General features: G+C 45.7%; 1 protein-coding gene across 1 annotated transcript in view; it reads left to right on the top strand.

Annotated features, from left to right (window-relative positions):
* Nucleotides 1-1,982: 1,982 nt before the first annotated feature.
* p3h1 (prolyl 3-hydroxylase 1) overlaps nt 1,983-19,331 on the top strand; it is a gene marked incomplete at its 3' end in the record, with an annotated part of 32,662 nt that continues 15,313 nt past the window's right edge. Inside the window, exons 1-9 of the mRNA XM_084463514.1 lie at nt 1,983-2,506; nt 5,175-5,327; nt 10,009-10,198; nt 10,516-10,647; nt 10,985-11,124; nt 11,496-11,585; nt 11,689-11,741; nt 16,300-16,427; nt 17,598-17,725. Of these exons, the coding sequence (XP_084319640.1) occupies nt 2,051-2,506; nt 5,175-5,327; nt 10,009-10,198; nt 10,516-10,647; nt 10,985-11,124; nt 11,496-11,585; nt 11,689-11,741; nt 16,300-16,427; nt 17,598-17,725 (1,470 nt within the window). The 5' untranslated portion in view covers nt 1,983-2,050. The remainder of the gene's footprint in view (nt 2,507-5,174; nt 5,328-10,008; nt 10,199-10,515; nt 10,648-10,984; nt 11,125-11,495; nt 11,586-11,688; nt 11,742-16,299; nt 16,428-17,597; nt 17,726-19,331) is intronic.

Consider the following 19,331-nt stretch of genomic DNA (forward strand, 5'->3'; position numbering starts at 1 on the left):
GTAGGGGCCGTACTGGGCCGTACTGGGCCTGAACATCAGGGAGTAGGGGCCGTACTGGGCCGTACTGGACCGTACTGGGCCTGAACATCAGGGAGTAGGGGCCGGGCCGCTGCTGGGGGCGCCGGGAGGTCCTGGGACTCCTCCTTGGGGGCTTCCTGCATGGAGTCTTTTAATATGTTGCATGTTTTAATCCTTCCTGTGTGACTCTTTTAGACCATGATTTTATTGAGGCCTTCCACCTCCTCTACTTTTTAGCCCCCTATTTATTCTGTTGGAGGCCTCTTTTATGTGTAAGGATGGTATGAATGTGTGAATGGTTTTACTATACCTTATTTATATACCTATTTATTCATCTATTTATTCATTTTATCTATTCTCGCACTTACCTACAGCGCTTATTTTTACCCTGTGTTTTTAATACTTGCATGCTATTACCATACCATAAGAGTATTACCATACTCTTATGTATGTATGTATGTATGTATGTATGTGTGTGTGTATGTGTGTGTGTGTGCATTTTTATATTAAAGGGGTCCTGCATTTTTCACCCATGAATTCTACTGAGATTGCAGTGGCTTCCTCTTTTATTCCTATATATATTATATATTTTGTATTTATGCGCATGTTTTACTGTTCATGAGAGGATGTATATGGATGGGTATGAATGCATGGATGTATGGATGTGTGTATGCATGTGAGTGTGTCTCTTTATACATATATTTATGGATATATATATATATATATTTATGGATATATATATATATATATATATATGCATGTGTGCAGGCAGGGCCCTTAGATCGGCCCCTCTTTTATATACTCAGAACCACATTTTATCTTTTCTAATAGAAGTGTATTTATATCGGCCCGACTGCTGTGCTGCCTGCCCCACTATGGGAGGCCTCTCAGAGCCCCGGCCCCTTGGGCCTTCACCGGCACTGGCGGTGCCCTTGATTCCCCTTGGGGGTCATAAAAGGAAATAGAACAAAGTATACTCACCTTTGCTCCGCGCCTCCTCAGACCCCAGCTGCTGCTCCTCCTGCTCCTCCTTCTCTTCCTCTGGTTTTACTCAATCCCTGCAAAAAAAGAAAGAAATGAAACACAAAAATGAAAAACATTATATATTAGGGTTAGCCTAACCCTAAAAAGAAAAAAACGAAATGAAAGGATTGGGAGATGGTGTGCCAGTGCACCTAGGGTCGCATGACCATCAAAAGCTGAACAATACTATAAAAACCTAACCCTAATCCTAACCCTCTAACCCTAACCCTCTAACCCTACCCTATGTGATCGTTCATCAGTAGGCCTACAAATACATTTTAATAGTAAAAGTCTTACAATGGCATTAAAAACGAGATGGCCATTCCTTTTGGGAAACTCAGGAAAGACATGGTATTGTGTTGTCTTACAGAAAACCTGGGGAAGCATAAGAACACATTTATAATCCGGGTTTGTGTATTACACGGCCTCTCCTCTCCAGCAAGAAGTCTGCACCTGCTTCTTTGTATGATGAACTTGACTTTTTCTTATTAATTAAAACCTGAGCCATTTAGACAGATATAATTAATAGCCTAGTGTCCTTTAACGTACAGGGACCAAGTCAATACCATCAACGATAATAAAGAGGATAACACCGAGAGAGAGATCTGTAAATGGCTCGGATGAAAAATAATAGATTAATAACTAACTAATCTAGGTAAGCAACAGTTTTAATTAATTTAATTTTTTTTGTCCTTTACGGTTTGGCATATGCTCTGAAGCCCACATGAAATGCCTGACCTTGGGGCTGGGTGAGGTTCAACCAGCCGTCACCACAAATACTCAGGGAGAAATCCACTGCATGGCAGCGGTTACACCTCCTGCTCTGCATCACTATGCTCAACCCCTCACCGCTCCCTCCGTGTTCAAACCCCACCTCCTGCACCCAGAGCAGGGGGCCCCGGGCCCTCCGTGCCGGTTTAAACCCCACCTCCTGCACCCAGAGCAGTCTGCTGTCCCGGGCCGGCCCACTATTCTCCCCACCGGCTCCCAGGCTCCACTCTCTCTCACCATGGAGAGCCGCAGTGTATTTTTAACGTGTTGTCTAATTCCACTGTGCATAATATCAGAGATCGGCAGTCAGGTTATCTCCGAGCCGTATGACTATCTGTTCGACACGGCGGTGGACGCCTACTACAAGAACGACTGGATCTCCGTGATCCTCAACATGGAGAAAGCGTTGAGGAACAGCGCTGCTGTCCGGAAGGCGAAAGTACAGTGTCGGATAAGCTGTGCGAACCAGACCACTTTCGGCGAACCCACGGTGGGTCTGGGTGATCCCACACCCGGAGCTGAAGCCGTGGAGGACCTCGTCTTCTTCCAGAAGATCTTAAAACGAGCCGATTGCGTGAATTCCTGCGAGACGGAGAAGTTGGGCCCAGCGACTCTGCATAAAATCGGGGATGATGTGAAACTGGAGTTCAAGAAAAGGACGCCGTACAACTATTTGCAAGTCGCTTACTTTAAGGTAGACCTGTTAAAGTACTGTACAAATGTTATTATATATACAGAGTGGAAGGCATTGCCTGCTATTGTAGCGTTGTGCCTCACTCACTGAGATCAAATCGCTGCAGGATTACGGGCATCCCTAACGTTTAATGGGCTTACAGTGGATAAACATGTCAACAAGTAGGCTTGTGCAATGAACCAAACGAGGACAAAGTCGTTAATTATGCTTTTGTTGGTTCATTTAGCCATCTCATTCAAACTCCCAATAGCTCTAAGAAGTGGTGTGCAGAACTGTAAATGCCCCAACCCCCAAATGTAGACAAGCATGCCACGTCTTGAAGGTGGAGTCAGCGACTCTCGTAGTGTGTGTGTGTGTGTGTGTGTGTGTGTGTGTGTGTGTGTGTGTGTGTGTGTGTGTGTGTGTGTGTGTGTGTGTGTGTGTGTGTGTGTGTGTGTGTGTGTGTGTGTGTGTGTGTGTGTGTGCGCAAAGAAGCAATATTTTGGGACACATCACTTAAAGAAATAGTCTTTTGGTATCTTTGAATCTTCTTAAAGTGTCATCTAAGGCTCATATTTTTATTTCCTCAAGGATGAAAGGGCGTTTTTCCATTGGTACTTTTGGTCATACTGACGGCTACTACTTTGAAAATAACATGACATATATAATAAATAAATAAATAAATATATATATATATATATATATATAATATATTTATAAATAACATGACAAACGGAACAAATCACTTATTAGTTCTTTGGAAGGGGTTATATTAATGCCTTATAATGCCTTAGACCCACTTATAATAATGCTTCATAACTTAGACCCACTTATAATAGTCCTTTATAACTTAGACCCACTTATAATAGTCCTTTATAACTTAGACCCACTTATAATAGTCCTTTATAACTTAGACCCACTTATAATAATGCTTCATAACTTAGACCCACTTATAATAATGCTTCATAACTTAGACCCACTTATAATAATGCTTCATAACTTAGACCCACTTATAATAGTCCTTTATAACTTAGACCCACTTATAATAGTCCTTTATAACTTAGACCCACTTATAATAATGCTTCATAACTTAGACCCACTTATAATAGTCCTTTATAACTTAGACCCACTTATAATAATGCTTCATAACTTAGACCCACTTATAATAATGCTTCATAACTTAGACCCACTTTTAATAGTCCTTTATAACTTAGACCCACTTATAATAATGCTTCATAACTTAGACCCACTTATAATAATGCTTCATAACTTAGACCCACTTTTAATAATGCTTCATAACTTAGACCCACTTATAATAATGCTTCATAACTTAGACCCACTTTTAATAGTCCTTTATAACTTAGACCCACTTATAATAATGCTTCATAACTTAGACCCACTTATAATAATGCTTCATAACTTAGACCCACTTATAATAATGCTTCATAACTTAGACCCACTTATAATAATGCTTCATAACTTAGACCCACTTATAATAGTCCTTTATAACTTAGACCCACTTATAATAATGCTTCATAACTTAGACCCACTTATAATAGTCCTTTATAACTTAGACCCACTTATAATAATGCTTCATAACTTAGACCCACTTATAATAGTCCTTTATAACTTAGACCCACTTATAATAGTCCTTTATAACTTAGACCCACTTATAATAATGCTTCATAACTTAGACCCACTTATAATAGTCCTTTATAACTTAGACCCACTTATAATAATGCTTCATAACTTAGACCCACTTATAATAATGCTTCATAACTTAGACCCACTTATAATAATGCTTTATAACTTAGACCCACTTATAATAATGCTTCATAACTTAGACCCACTTATAATAATGCTTCATAACTTAGACCCACTTATAATAGTCCTTTATAACTTAGACCCACTTATAATAATGCTTCATAACTTAGACCCACTTATAATAATGCTTTATAACTTAGACCCACTTATAATAATGCTTCATAACTTAGACCCACTTATAATAGTCCTTTATAACTTAGACCCACTTATAATAATGCTTCATAACTTAGACCCACTTATAATAATGCTTCATAACTTAGACCCACTTATAATAATGCTTCATAACTTAGACCCACTTATAATAATGCTTCATAACTTAGACCCACTTTTAATAATGCTTCATAACTTAGACCCACTTATAATAATGCTTCATAACTTAGACCCACTTATAATAATGCTTCATAACGTAGACCCACTTATACACGTGATGTAGAAATATGCATCAACAATAGGAAATAAAGTGTATTCAGTTTTTGTTAAACAAGTAATAACCAAATGATGGCAACAAGCCGATGTTTCATTGGCCGTACTTGAAGGCGTGATGCAGTGACCACTCTGCCCATTGGCTGACAGATCAACAAGCCGATGTTTCATTGGCCGTACATGAAGGCGTGATGCAGTGACCACTCTGCCCATTGGCTGACAGATCAACAAGCCGATGTTTCATTGGCCGTACATGAAGGCGTGATGCAGTGACCACTCTGCCCATTGGCTGACAGATCAACAAGCCGATGTTTCATTGGCCGTACATGAAGGCGTGATGCAGTGACCACTCTGCCCATTGGCTGACAGATCAACAAGCAGATGTTTCATTGGCCGTACTTGAAGGCGTGATGCAGTGACCACTCTGCCCATTGGCTGACAGATCAACAAGCTGGACAAGGCCGTGGCGGCAGCCAACACCTTCTTCCTGGCCAACCCCGACCACGTGGAGATGAAGCAGAACCTGGACTACTACAAGATGATGGCCGGGGTCCGAGAGGAGGACTTCAAGGACCTGGAAGCCAGGCCGCATATGGTACGGACCTCCCCTCCCTCAGCCGCCGTCTCTCACTGAGAAAAGGAAAATCTGTTGTTTGCTTTGATCCTTTAAGATGTATTTCCTGTTCACGTCCTTGTAATGTCCGCTGCTACACGCCACCTCGTGTGTTGCCCTCCTTCTCTGCCACTTTGTCTTTGTTCCTTTGTGTCAAACGTTCCAGCATTCCTACCAGCGATATTTACTGTTCCTGGTTTTGGATTCCTGCTGGTTCTCCCCGATTACGCCTTTCCAAAAGTCAAAGGCAGCTTTGTTGTCAATTCCAAAATATGTACACGACAAATAGAGGAATCGAAACTGTGTTTGACTCTGACCAACAGTGCAATAAGTAGAAAAGGATCAAATTAGGTAAAATGAAATGAAATAAGTAATATTTACAATAAATCAATTCTAAATAGTCCCCTTTTACCTTCTCCCTGCCCAATTGTACCTGTGTACTGACCATTTTCTACCACTAAAGACAACTCTTATTAACCAGTAGTAGTAGTAGACCACCTACACGCCACCTGGGGGCCTTTTACTCAGGACGCAGGGTGGGGAGGGTGGGAGCGGTGAGGGGTTGAGCATAGTGATGCAGAGCAGGAGGTGTAACCGCTGCCATGCAGTGGATTCTCCCTGAGTATGTGTGGTGACGGCTGGTTGAACCTCACCCAGCCCCAAGGTCGGGCATTTCATGTGGGCTTCAGAGCATATGCCAAACCGTAAAGGACAATGCCGGTATTTTGAGCATTGACCCCTCCTTTCTGGTTTGTCTAGGATGAGAGTGGTTGACACCGACATGTTGACTATTGGTACTGTCTCGGGTATTTGGCTGATTGCAAATCGCCCCTGCCTGCCTAATAAAACACGACAGAAACTTTATTTCACTACGATACTTGATTTGGAACATCAACGAACACCACTAAGCACTCGGTGAGTTGCACATTTCTGAAAACTAACGTTTAGGGTTGTTTGAAAGGGGCCTCAATGTTCAAAATACCGGAATTGTCCTTTAACCGTATGAAAGAAGTCTATGGAATAATTAATGATTCAATGTTAATTTATGTTAACATAAGGACACGCCCCGTAGGACATGCCCCGTAGGACACGCCCTGTAGGACACGCCCCGTAGGACACGCCACGCCCCGTAGGACACGCCCCGTAGGACACGCCACGCCCCGTAGGACACGCCACGCCCCGTAGGACACGCCCTGTAGGACACGCCCCGTAGGACACGCCCCGTAGGACACGCCTTGTAGGACACGCCCCGTAGGACACGCCCCGTAGGACACACCCCGTAGGACACGCCCCGTAGGACACGCCCCGTAGGACACGCCACGCCCCGTAGGACACGCCACGCCCCGTAGGACACACCCCGTAGGACACGCCCCGTAGGACACGCCCCGTAGGACACGCCCCGTAGGACACGCCCCGTAGGACACGCCCCGTAGGACACGCCACGCCCCGTAGGCCACGCCCCGTAGGACACGCCCCGTAGGACACGCCCCGTAGGCCACGCCCCATAGGACACGCCCCGTAGGACACGCCCCGTAGGACACGCCACGCCCCGTAGGACACGCCCCGTAGGACACGCCCCGTAGGACACACCCCGTAGGACACGCCCCGTAGGACACGCCACGCCCCATAGGACACACCCCGTAGGACACGCCACGCCCCGTAGGACACGCCACGCCCCGTAGGACACGCCCCGTAGGACACGCCCCGTAGGACACGCCACGCCCCGTAGGACACGCCCCGTAGGACACGCCCCGTAGGACACGCCCCGAAGGACACGCCCCGTAGGACACGTGGGACCCGGCCTACGAGAGCAGACAGAATGAGTAACAAACACACAGAACAACTGAAAGGCCAAAGGGGCCGTAACACAAGAGTTGTCTTTACTGGTTTAAAGGTCGCTACACAGGTCACCAGGTCTTGTCTTTACTGGTTTAAAGGACACAGGTCAACAGGTCTTGTCTTTACTGGTTTAAAGGACACAGGTCACCAGGTCTTGTCTTTACTGGTTTAAAGGTCGCTACACAGGTCACCAGGTCTTGTCTTTACTGGTTTAAAGGACACAGGTCACCAGGTCTTGTCTTTACTGGTTTAAAGGTCGCTACACAGGTCACCAGGTCTTGTCTTTACTGGTTTAAAGGACACAGGTCACCAGGTCTTGTCTTTACTGGTTTAAAGGTCGCTACACAGGTCACCAGGTCTTGTCTTTACTGGTTTAAAGGACACAGGTCACCAGGTCTTGTCTTTACTGGTTTAAAGGTCGCTACACAGGTCACCAGGTCTTGTCTTTACTGGTTTAAAGGACACAGGTCACCAGGTCTTGTCTTTACTGGTTTAAAGGACACAGGTCACCAGGTCTTGTCTTTACTGGTTTAAAGGTCGCTACACAGGTCACCAGGTCTTGTCTTTACTGGTTTAAAGGACACAGGTCACCAGGTCTTGTCTTTACTGGTTTAAAGGTCGCTACACAGGTCACCAGGTCTTGTCTTTACTGGTTTAAAGGACACAGGTCACCAGGTCTTGTCTTTACTGGTTTAAAGGACACAGGTCACCAGGTCTTGTCTTTACTGGTTTAAAGGACACAGGTCAACAGGTCTTGTCTTTACTGGTTTAAAGGTCGCTACACAGGTCACCAGGTCTTGTCTTTACTGGTTTAAAGGTCGCTACACAGGTCACCAGGTCTTGTCTTTACTGGTTTAAAGGACACAGGTCACCAGGTCTTGTCTTTACTGGTTTAAAGGTCGCTACACAGGTCACCAGGTCTTGTCTTTACTGGTTTAAAGGTTGCTACACAGGTCACCAGGTCTTGTCTTTACTGGTTTACAGGACACAGGTCACCAGGTCTTGTCTTTACTGGTTTAAAGGACACAGGTCACCAGGTCTTGTCTTTACTGGTTTAAAGGTCGCTACACAGGTCACCAGGTCTTGTCTTTACTGGTTTAAAGGACACAGGTCACCAGGTCTTGTCTTTACTGGTTTAAAGGTTGCTACACAGTGCACTGATCGGGCGCGGCTAGGAGAAGGCAGAAGGCGTAGTCGGGGAGAACCAGCAGGAATCAAAGGCCAGGAACAGGAAAAGCTCTAGTAGGGATGCTGGAACGTTTGACACAGAGAAACAAAAACATACTGGCACAGAAGGAGGGCAACACACTGACTAAATACCCCAGGAGGGGAATGTTGTTGAGGGACAGGTGAAAACAATTAACGCTACGGGGAACAATCCCAGGCGGGAAACAAAGGGAGCGCTGTAGCTGAGGAGCAGGGCGAGACGAGACCCCCTGTCCTGCCAACAGCCATTAGAATCACAGCTCTATCCCTGCAATGCCAGCAAAGGCTAACTCAATGGGCGTGGTGGCTAGTTCTGGCGGGACGCTCTAGTCATGTGACACCTCAAAAACACGCTGATAGGCAGTCGATTTAAGGCCGTCTGCCTCACACACTCTCTGCCAAGTTAGAGTGGCAGTCTCAAACATCTGTTAGTTTCGTTCTGTTTGGCGGTAGCGATGGCGAACTGTATGCCAGCACAGAGTGCGTCTGTTACGGCAGCTCCGCCTCTGGTGGAAACAGCGCTGCTGGAAGATGAAGATGCACGCTGAACGTGCACCGCTTGTTATCTGATTGCATGGAGGGACTTTCGCCAACTAAACCCAGTTCTTGGCGTTCAGTGATGGAAGGGATTTCATCAGGGCCATAGGCTCAACCAATTCATATTTTTCGTTTGTTAAAAAAAATCTTTGAAGTGTGCAGAGCTGGATTCAACCCACCACCACCAACGGGTTGATATCTGATGTACCCTTCGGGGGGTATATTGTGCTCCCTGTTGTCAAATGTTTGCAACATCGGTATGCCCTGCTTTGATTCTTAAAGCAGGGAGCAGCCTTAAAGAGTGGAACCATACAGCTAAACAACTATTGCAATGGTTCAATCTATGAAGTGAATTCTTTCTGACAGAACTTATATGAAATAATAATATTATTATTAATAATATGAAATGTAACCCAAATGCATTGAAGCTTATATAATAGAATGAAATGAATAACAAATCCAAAACATGAGGCTTTAAAGAAAATCCAGTCATAAAGGTAGCAGCAGTATCACCAGTAGTAGCATCATTAACTCATTAACTCTCTCCCCCCTAAGCTACCTGCAATTGTCCTGCTCCAATATAATTATGAAAATGATCCCTCTCTCATCCTTGCCCTCTCTCCCTCTCTCTCTCTCCTCCTTGCCCTCTCTCCCCCCCCTCTCTCTCTCTCTCTCTCTCCTCCTTGCCCTCTCTCCCTCCCCCCCCTCTCTCTCTCTCTCCTCCTTGCCCTCTCTCTCTCCCCCCTCCTCTCTCCCCCCCCTCTCCCCCCCCTCTCTCTCTCTCTCCCTCTCTCTCTCTCCCCCTCTCTCCCCCCTCTCTCTCTCTCTCCCCCCCCCTCTCTCTCTCTCTCTCTCTCCCCCCCCCCTCTCTCTCTCCCTCTCTCTCTCTCTCTCTCTCTCCCTCTCTCTCTCTCCCCCTCTCTCCCCCCTCTCTCTCTCTCTCCCCCCCCCTCTCTCTCTCTCTCTCTCTCCCCCCCCCCCTCTCTCTCCCCCTCTCTCTCTCTCTCCCTCTCTCTCTCTCTCTCTCTCTCCCCCTCCCTCCCCCCCTCCCTCCCCCCCCCCCCCCCTCCCCCCCTCTCAGGCAGAGTTCCTGCTGGGGAAGCGGTACTACAGTGACGACTCTTTCGGCCTGGCGGCGGAGCACTTTGAGCGGGCGGTGCAGGAGTACTTCCAGGCGGACCAGGAGTGCAGGGTCCTGTGTGAGGGCTCCTACGACCACGACGGCTACAACTACATGGACTACAGCGCCGACCTGTTCCAGTCCATGACCGGTGAGCCCTCCAGCCAGCACCCGCTGAGTGTGTGTGGTGCTGTGGTTCAATGAGTGTGTGTGTGTGTGTGTGTGTGTGTGTAACATGTGTTTTATGTGCGTGTAACAGTGAGTGTGTGCGTGTATGTGTCTATATGCATCTGTAAAATTATGTGTTTATGTGTGTGCATTTTTGTGTGTCACCATGTGTGTCTAATGTGTCTGTGTTTTTTGTGTGTGTGTGTAACAGTGAGTGTGTGTGTGTATGTGTCTATATGCATGTGCAATATGATTTGTGTGTGTGTGTGTGTGTGTCTAACCGTGTGTGTGTGTGTGCAGACCACTACATGCAGGTGCTGAGCTGTAAGCAGCGCTGCTCTTTGGAGCTGGCCACCACCGCCGGCCTCCCCAAGCCCTTTGACGACTTCCTGCCCGCCCACTTCAACTACCTGCAGTTCTCCTACTACAACAGTGAGTACACACACACACACACACACACACACACACACACACACACACACACACACACACACAGTACGGGGGTCAGCGTTAAGCGATTAATTGTAGCAGCAGTGCATGGTATTATAACGTAGACAGTAGAGTACAATAAAGTGGTTTGACGCAATGTACCTAAAAGTTCATTTACTTTACTGGATAGTACCGTTTTCTTTAGTTTTCAGTAGAATGTTTTGAGACCATTCATTGTTAAAATGTCCAGAAGGATCTGTTTGTGCTGTAGCTGTTAGCAGTGCTGACTTCACCACAAACCTTTGGTTTACGTTTCAACGGTTTAATCCCCCCTCCCCAGGTGAGAAGTACGAGAAGGCCATAGAGTGCGCCAAGACCTTCCTCATGTTCCACCCGGAGGACGAGGTCATGATCCAGAACCTGGCCTACTACTCTGCTGTCCTGGGCGACGACAAGGCCCTCACCCTAACCCCCAGACAGGTAGGCCTACAATAACCACCACTCCTAGAGCCCAGACAGGTAGGCCTACAATAACCACCACTCCTAGAGCCCCGACAGGTAGGCCTACAATAACCACCACTCCTAGAGCCCAGACAGGTAGGCCTACAGTAACCACCACTCCTAGAGCCCAGAGGTAGACATTTCTAAGAGGTGTCCATTTCTATGTGAATGCATGTGAACAATATAAGGACATTCATTTAATCAGTGATGGCCTTCTAGAGCCATGCTCATGCATACACTCTCTCACACACACACACACACACACACACACACACACACGCGCACGCACGTATGCGCACACACACACACACACACACAGGCACATGCACTCATGGTGTGTGTGTGTCCAGGTGGTGAAGCAGCACATGCAGCAGTCCCTGCTGGAGAAAGAGCTGCTGTACTACGGCTACGAGGTCTTTGGCCTCGCCTTCGTGGATCCGGTGAGTTATCGTTCGTGGAGGACTTCTCCCTCCTCCTGTTTTCATGATGGAGGTTCTGCTGTCACATGATATTTACTGATTCATTTCTTATTCGTCTGTTTAGGACACGTGGACGCCGGCGGAAATCATGCCTCAGAAGCTCAGGGAAAAGCAGAAGTACGATTCTTATGATAATGATTCTGCCAATGTTTCTGTTTTAAATATGATGGGTAGCAATAGGGGTGTGCGATATGACAACATGAGATGGTGAACGATAAAATGTCTGCACCATCTGCCGTTACAGAGAGGTCGGTAGTATCGTGCTACAGAGGACGTTCCAGCAGTTAAAGTTATACGGCTCATACATCCCAAGTAGTTTTTTCTTAAAGAAAGGGTTATGGTGCTATCCATTTGTATGGTACACCGGTACATCCGACCTGCTCTAGCGAGAACGTGACGTCACTTCCTGTCTTGCAGTACTTATAGCGTTCCCGTTTCTCATTGGCTAGTCATTGTTATTGTTAGCTACATTAGCCTCTTTAGCAAACCAGCTCGAAAACAAACAACACAACTTTACATTGTATTGGACAAACAAGACCGGGCAATCCATAAATGGGTGACAGGAATAAAGTCGCAATGTAATCTGGTTTGTTAGAGCATTTAACATTAAAATGACCAACGTGGTACAAATACAAAGAAAATGATTCTCTTCACGGGCGCAGCCATCTTTGTAGTCGAGTCGTACGGTCAGCTTCACTGAACTCTACTCTCAGAACTAGGAGTGGGAAGGTTTATACTACGACCCAAAGGGGCCGCGCCTCTGTGAAATGCCACAAGAAAGCTGGGATTATCTTTGATTCTCCTCGTCATTGAAAGATTTACATGATTCACTGACTATTTGAAGGGGCACATTGGCACTATAAGCCTATTGGAGCAGTAGTAAAGCTTGAGGATGGGTATGTATCTCTGACTCTCCAGTCACAATAGCTTCTGCTAATCCCTTCTAAAGGCTGCTCTAAATCTAAATAAAGTTACATTAGCAAGCAGCACACCGGCGTAGCATAATGATACCTACAGTGTATCATTCCTGCCAACTTAAACAACTTAAAACTCAACCTTCAGTTTGTGTGAATTCCACCTTCCGACTCGTACGGGCGGGCGTACCGATGGACAGCACCATCAGTACCTTCACCTGGGGTTGGGCTTCTCGGACACCTATAGTATAACGCAACAGAGTGTGATGCTTTTCATAAAAAACACTGTTCATTATACTGCTCAACACGGTACTAATTACTAGGTATACTAATACTAGATACTAAGTATCACAAAGCTGCCGTGGGTCATAGAACGCCCTCTCCTCCCTAGAAGTGTGTGACAGAGCGATTCTTGTCACATGCGGTACAGCCCTACTAGCCTACGGGCTAAGCCCACTTGCGTACTAACTGATTCTGGGTTAGGGTGTTGTAAGTAGCAGAGCAGCTTTATGACTGCGCTCTATTGAAAGTCATCCCTCCATCCAAGCTTTTGTTTTATGACAAGAAACAAGCTTCCAGTTAATTCTTTCTGATTCCATGCCTCAAACTAAATCAGAAAGAATTTGCTGGAAGTTTCTTGTCCTAAAACAAAAGCTTGGCTCCAGGGATGATTCTTGCTGGAACAGTGGGTTCCCTTACACTTCCACTTCCCTTACACAGCCATCGTTTCCCCCACCTGTCTATTGGCCAGGCGCCATAATGAGCTGCCAGTCTCTGTTGAAGTGCAGATCTCTGTTCTTCCTGATGACTCACGGTATTCATATCCAAGCATGACAAAACCTTCACCGATAAAGACCAAGTAGAAGATTTGACTGAATACATATTTAAAATACATGCACTATATATATATATATATATGGCACCATTTAATTTAGCAGGACAGCAAAAATGCACTAGCAAGTACTGAAGGAGAGAATCATCTTCACCAGCTGTTTTTTTGTGCATGCTCATGTCCTTCAAGCACACAAAGACCGCAGTAAGTAGACGTGTGGTGAGGCAGACTTAGCAGGCTCTTTGCCCGTGGGTCTAGCAGTGTTTACTGCTGGAACCTGACCGGCTGTCGCCTGCCTCTCCCTCAGTCTTCAGTTAACACTGCTGGACCTCCACTCGTCCCATTCGTTCCCTGCTTCAGATCACTTATTAGAGACATTATTTTCTTCTTATTTCTTACCTTTGGGGAGCGTTCCCCCATCAAGTCTTTAGTTATACATTGTTACATATAATAGAACAATGATCATTAGTTTCTCTTACCCATTGTTAATAGCCTGTCTAAGGCCAATGCATTGGATGTGAATAGAATGTGCTGTAGGCAAGATCTATAGCGTGATCTAAAGCTATCATTTATGTTATTTGTTAAAAATAGCATTGTTATCCATAAGATATGAGGAATGTAGTTGACTGCTCTCATACGTACTCTCATATGTGCTGTATCAGACGTACGTAGCTCCCGCCTAATTTCGGACCAATCAGAGCATCTCTTTGAGCTTTTCAGTGAATCCATTTAGACTGTCAATCAACTATATCTATAGACATATTTTTTAAAATAAGGAAATTAGTTTGGTTATACTTTTAAGTAACTTGCAAAACATGAAAAAGAATCGTGATAAGATCGCGGATCATGATCCTGCCTGAAACAAATGGTGATATGATATCTGTCATATCTCCCAGGCCAGGCCAACTGTTTTTTAGTCTGTTTGTCCTGGTTTTTATGGATCTGTATCTCCTGCCTGATGCCTGTTCAAACTGTTTGTGACCGGGGTGTGATGAGTCTATCAGGATGGAATTGGCCTTTTTGAGGCAGCGGGAACGGTGCAGTTCATCCAGAGAGGGAAGAGGGCAGCCGATGATTTTCTGCGCTGCCTTAATCACCCCCTGGAGCATTCCCCTCTGTGCCACAATGCAGCTTGTGAACCACACACAAAGGCAGTATGTCAAAATACTCTCAATTAAGCAGCGATAGAATGACACCAGCAGCTTTTGAGGGATGTTGTCCTTCCTGAGAACTCTCAGGAAGTAAAGTCTCTGCTGGGCCTTCTTCACTAGCCCAGTGGTGTTGATGCCCCAGGTCAGGTCCTCCATGATGTTGACTCCAAAGAAGCGGAAGTCTGTGACCCTCTCCACACCCCACCATCACCAGCGGCTGGATGGCTGTCCTTTTCTTCCTGTAATCCACAATGAGCTCCTTGGTCTTAGCTGTGTTAAGGAGCAAGTTGTTGGCCTCACACCACCCCACCAAACGCTCCACCTCGTCTCTGTAGGCGGACTCATCCCCCTTGGAGATGAGTCCAACTACTGTGGTGTCATCTGCAAATTTGACTAAGGTGTTGCTGAGGTGAGCAGGGGTGCAGTCGTGGGTATAGAGGGTGTAGAGCAGGGGGCTCAGCACACAGCCCTGCGGGGAGCCAGTGCTGAGGCTGAGGGCCGTGGAGGTGTGGTGGCCTACTCGTACTCTCTGAGTGCGGTCTGTTAGAAAGTCCTTAATCCAAAGGCAGGTGGAGTGTGGTAGTCCAAGGCCTGATAGCTTGTCCACCAGTCTGTGGGGCAGGATGGTGTTAAAGGTCGAGCTAAAATCCATGAAGAGCAGCCTAACATAGCTCCCCTGCTGCTCCAGGTGGGACAGCGCAGCATGGAGGGCTGTGGCTACAGCGCCCTCAGTAGACCTATTAGCCCTATACGCAAACTGGTGTGAGTCAAAGGTGGGGGGAATGAATGACATGATGTGCTTGAGACGCTCTGCTCGTGGCAAACTCCAAACTTGAGGAGATCTTGCCGACTGTACTTGTTTTCCGCACAGAATGCAGACCGCAAACAAAACAAACAAAACAAAATGAACACACTGAAACATAGAATAGTAAACCGGCAAGGAAAGCACTGAGCCGCTGCACCTACGTGCGCCGCCATGTTGTGGGCGTATGAGGTGTTAGCAGGTGGGTGTCTGAACAAGTTATCACTTCACTTGGGGAAAACTGAGTCCATATTGTTTGGATCAAAAATTAAATTTAAAAAGCCTCAGATTTTAAGGTCCTAGCTGGAGATTCTGAAATTACAGCCAAGGAATCAGTCAGTTATCTTTGATGTGTATTAGATTGCCACTTATCTGTAAAATAAATAAAATAATTGTTTTTTTGGCCAGAATCTCAAAGTTACTGGATCAAAAAACAGTGGCCATTTTAGCAGGAGCTTTAATTCAGCCTTATTATGATTATGTGTGTGACTCATGGTACAATGGTGTCACAATCCAAGACCTCTAATAAGTTAGTTAGGCTTATTTCTGACCTCCCCATGAGAACTCATCTTGAATCCTCCCACTTTGAGAGGATGGGTTGGTTGAAAGTAGAGGATTGTGTATCTCAGATGCAGCTGTATATGGTACATAGGATTGTTTATGGGGATGTGCCCAAATATTTCGAAATTATTATTATTATTATTACAATTTTTAATTGAGTAAGTGAAGTTCACAGGCATTCCACTAGGGGTAGCTCAACAGATTTTGTACCCCCAGAGTTAAGACTAATTTGGGCAAAGATTATTTTCTGTATGCTGGAACTGCACTTTGGAACAGGTTACCTGGTACACTCAAGTCAGTCAGAAACATAGGCAGTTTTAAAAAGGCTTTGACACAATGGCTTAGACGCCATATGCTGTTCATATTTTATATCAAAATGGGCAATCAATCAATGGGTCTGTGTGTCTGTCTGCAGGACAGAGAGGGAGACGGCCGCTCGGATCACAGAGGAGATCGGAAACCTCATGAAGGAGATTGAGAACCTGGTGGAGGAGAAGAACAAGGACTCGTCAGACATCAGCAAGATGGCTTCCATCCCTGAAGGTGAGCCATCAAACCCTGATTCAAACTTAATCACTGAATCATGTGCTGCAATTTACTTAAAGTCAGTTAAAAGGCGGGAGACTTTCAGAATTCCATAGTAAGATTCTGGGAAACAAAGAGAAAGGTATGGGCTTACCAGCATTTTTTGTTATAGGATGTGATTTTATTTTATTTATAACATTAGTTAAATCCCTTTCGATCCACATTTACTAGAGATATTTCCAGGTCATTTTAAACTTCAAGTTAGCTGAGATAGTCGTCCTCCGGGTGGAACAAGAGGAAGGTCTTGGCGCACTCTATGGCCTTCTCGTACTTCTCACCTGGGGAGGGGGGATTAAAACCGTTGAAACGTAAACCAAAGGTTTGTGGTGAAGTCAGCACTGCTAACAGCTACAGCACAGATCCTTCTGGACATTTTAACAATGAATGGTCTCAAAACATTCTACTAAATCAAAATAAACCTATAAAATAACCTGGGCATATCTGTAGTCAATGCTCATCGATATTGATTGGAATAATTTGATCATCCTACAACTTATATATTCTACAAATAAATAATGCTGGCCAACCCATACCTCTCTCTTATGCCGCTTTTCGACCGACAGTACCGACTCGACTCGACTCGCCTCGACTTGGCCCGCCTTTTTTTGCGTTTCCATTGGCAAAAAAAGTACCACCTCCGTCGAGGTTCCAAGCGAGCGGAGTAGGTACTTTGGTGTGACGTAAACAGGCTGCTGGCCACTGATTGGCCAGCGGAGTGGACAGAACAGAGTCAGAGTGGACAGAACAGAGTCAGAGTCAGAGTGGACAGAACAGAGTCAGAGTGGACAGAACAGAGTCAGAGTGGACAGAGTCAGAGTGGACAGAGTCAGAGTGGACAGAACAGAGTCAGAGTGGACAGAGTCAGAGTGGACAGAGTCAGAGTGGACAGAGTCAGAGTGGACAGAACAGATTCAGAGTGGACAGAGTCAGAGTGGACAGAGTCAGAGTTGTTGAGTTTGTACGATTCTAAAAGTGACCCGTCTTCTCACTGGGTGAGGCTCAATCTTACACGACTTTAACTTAAGATGACGATGATGAGGATTTTTCGATGAGGATGATTAGACAGCGTCACATGTCAATCCTGAAACGAAGAACGCGGTTGCTCCACTGACCGCCTCTCTCCACCAGGGGGCCCCGTGCTCTACGAGAACATCCAGGTCTCCATGACCTCCAAGCAGCTGAACGGCTCCCAGAGAGTGCTGCTGGACGGGGTGATCAGCGACGACGAGTGTCGAGAGCTCCACCGCCTCTCCAACGTGAGTCACGTGATCTGCTGGACCCTTTTCATTGGAGGAGGGTTATTGTAAAACACACATTCGTTACGTGAAATTTCTGAAGAGTAAAGTCCACACGAATATGGGTATTTCTAAAAATACAGTATTTCCTCAGCGTTTTGGCCTCCCGTCCATACCAAAACCACGTATCAGCCCAGTGAATACGAAGCTTTGGAAAAACTTCCAGGGTTGAGATTGCTGTTCAGAGTTCCCCTAGACTGTGCATCTGCACCCCTCCTACTTATTGTATGTTGTACGTTCTGGAACTTAATGTACGCACTTACTGTATGTCATACTGAGTTATAGAACTTGATTGTGTAGCATCTTATCCTAGCTTTCTTGTTGTATACAGGGAATGGCTTAACCTAGCGATTGTAAGTGCTTGGCAATTGACTATGGAAGGGCTTGAAGTCAATAACGGATATGGCCAGGTAATTAGTAGTCTGAAGGAGGGTACATTTACACCTGATGAGGCAAATCAATTCTATGCCAGATTTGACTCTACTGACTACTCAGATAATCACTGACCAACACACTCCTTAATGTCCTTAGGAAGATGGGGGTGGTCCTTCTCCTTGCCCCCCAATAACTGTCACTGTTGTGGAGGTACGCTCTCAGCTGAGGAGGCTTAAACATAATGGTGCTATCCGTTTGTACGCCGGTACGGCCGACCTGCTCTAGCGAGAACATTACGTCATTTCCTGGCTGCAGCATTTATAACTTTCCCGTTTCTCATTGGTTAGTCATTGTTATTGTTAGCTACATTAGCCTCTTTAGCAAACCAGCTTGAAAACAAGTTTGTAAGAGCATTTAAAATCGACATTAAAATGACCAACTTACCTACCATACAACTGGATACCATAAGGCCCCCGGCCCTGATGGGGTCACGCTGCGTTCTAAGTAGACATATTACGGTGTTTTCAGCTTTAGCTTTAATGCAAATGAGCTGCTGCCCATTGACCAATGAGCTGTCAGAGTGAACCACAGCATGGAGGAGAAGTGATTGTTGCCGTTTGCCGACTCCCGTACCTCTATATATAATATAATATAATAATAATATAATATATAATATTATTTAATATATAGGTATCTATTAGGGATACACCGAAATTTCGGCCACCGAAATTTTTCGGCCGAAAATGGCCCAAAAGCACTTTTATCACCGAAACAACACGGCCGAAACAGGAAATTGTGATGACGCAAACAAAAACCGCGGCCAGCACACGCTTGTCTGGATAAGCGCCTCTGCGCCAACATGTCTGCGGTGTGGGCATATTTCCCCCATACATCCCTAGGTTCCATAGATCATCAGTGAAACATTGTGAGACAAATGACACCTCTAGCTAAATGTAGTAATCTAGAGAACCAGCTACAACCTTGTTTTCATCCAAACGAGCCGTCTTTAGCGACGGCTCGCTATGAGACAGCTTCTATGAGCTGTCGGCTATCATCCGCGAGTTTAGGGACCGTCCGCAAAGTGCCGACAGCTTCTATGAGCTGTCGGCTATCATCTGCGAGCTTAGGGACCGGCTGCAAAGTGCAAAACGGAAAACGGTGTTGTTGTTTTTTCAGTGCTAAATAAATATTT

Source organism: Micromesistius poutassou (genome assembly GCF_964030765.1).
Source record: "Micromesistius poutassou genome assembly, chromosome: 2".
In the NCBI taxonomy this organism is placed as follows: Eukaryota; Metazoa; Chordata; class Actinopteri; order Gadiformes; family Gadidae; genus Micromesistius; species Micromesistius poutassou.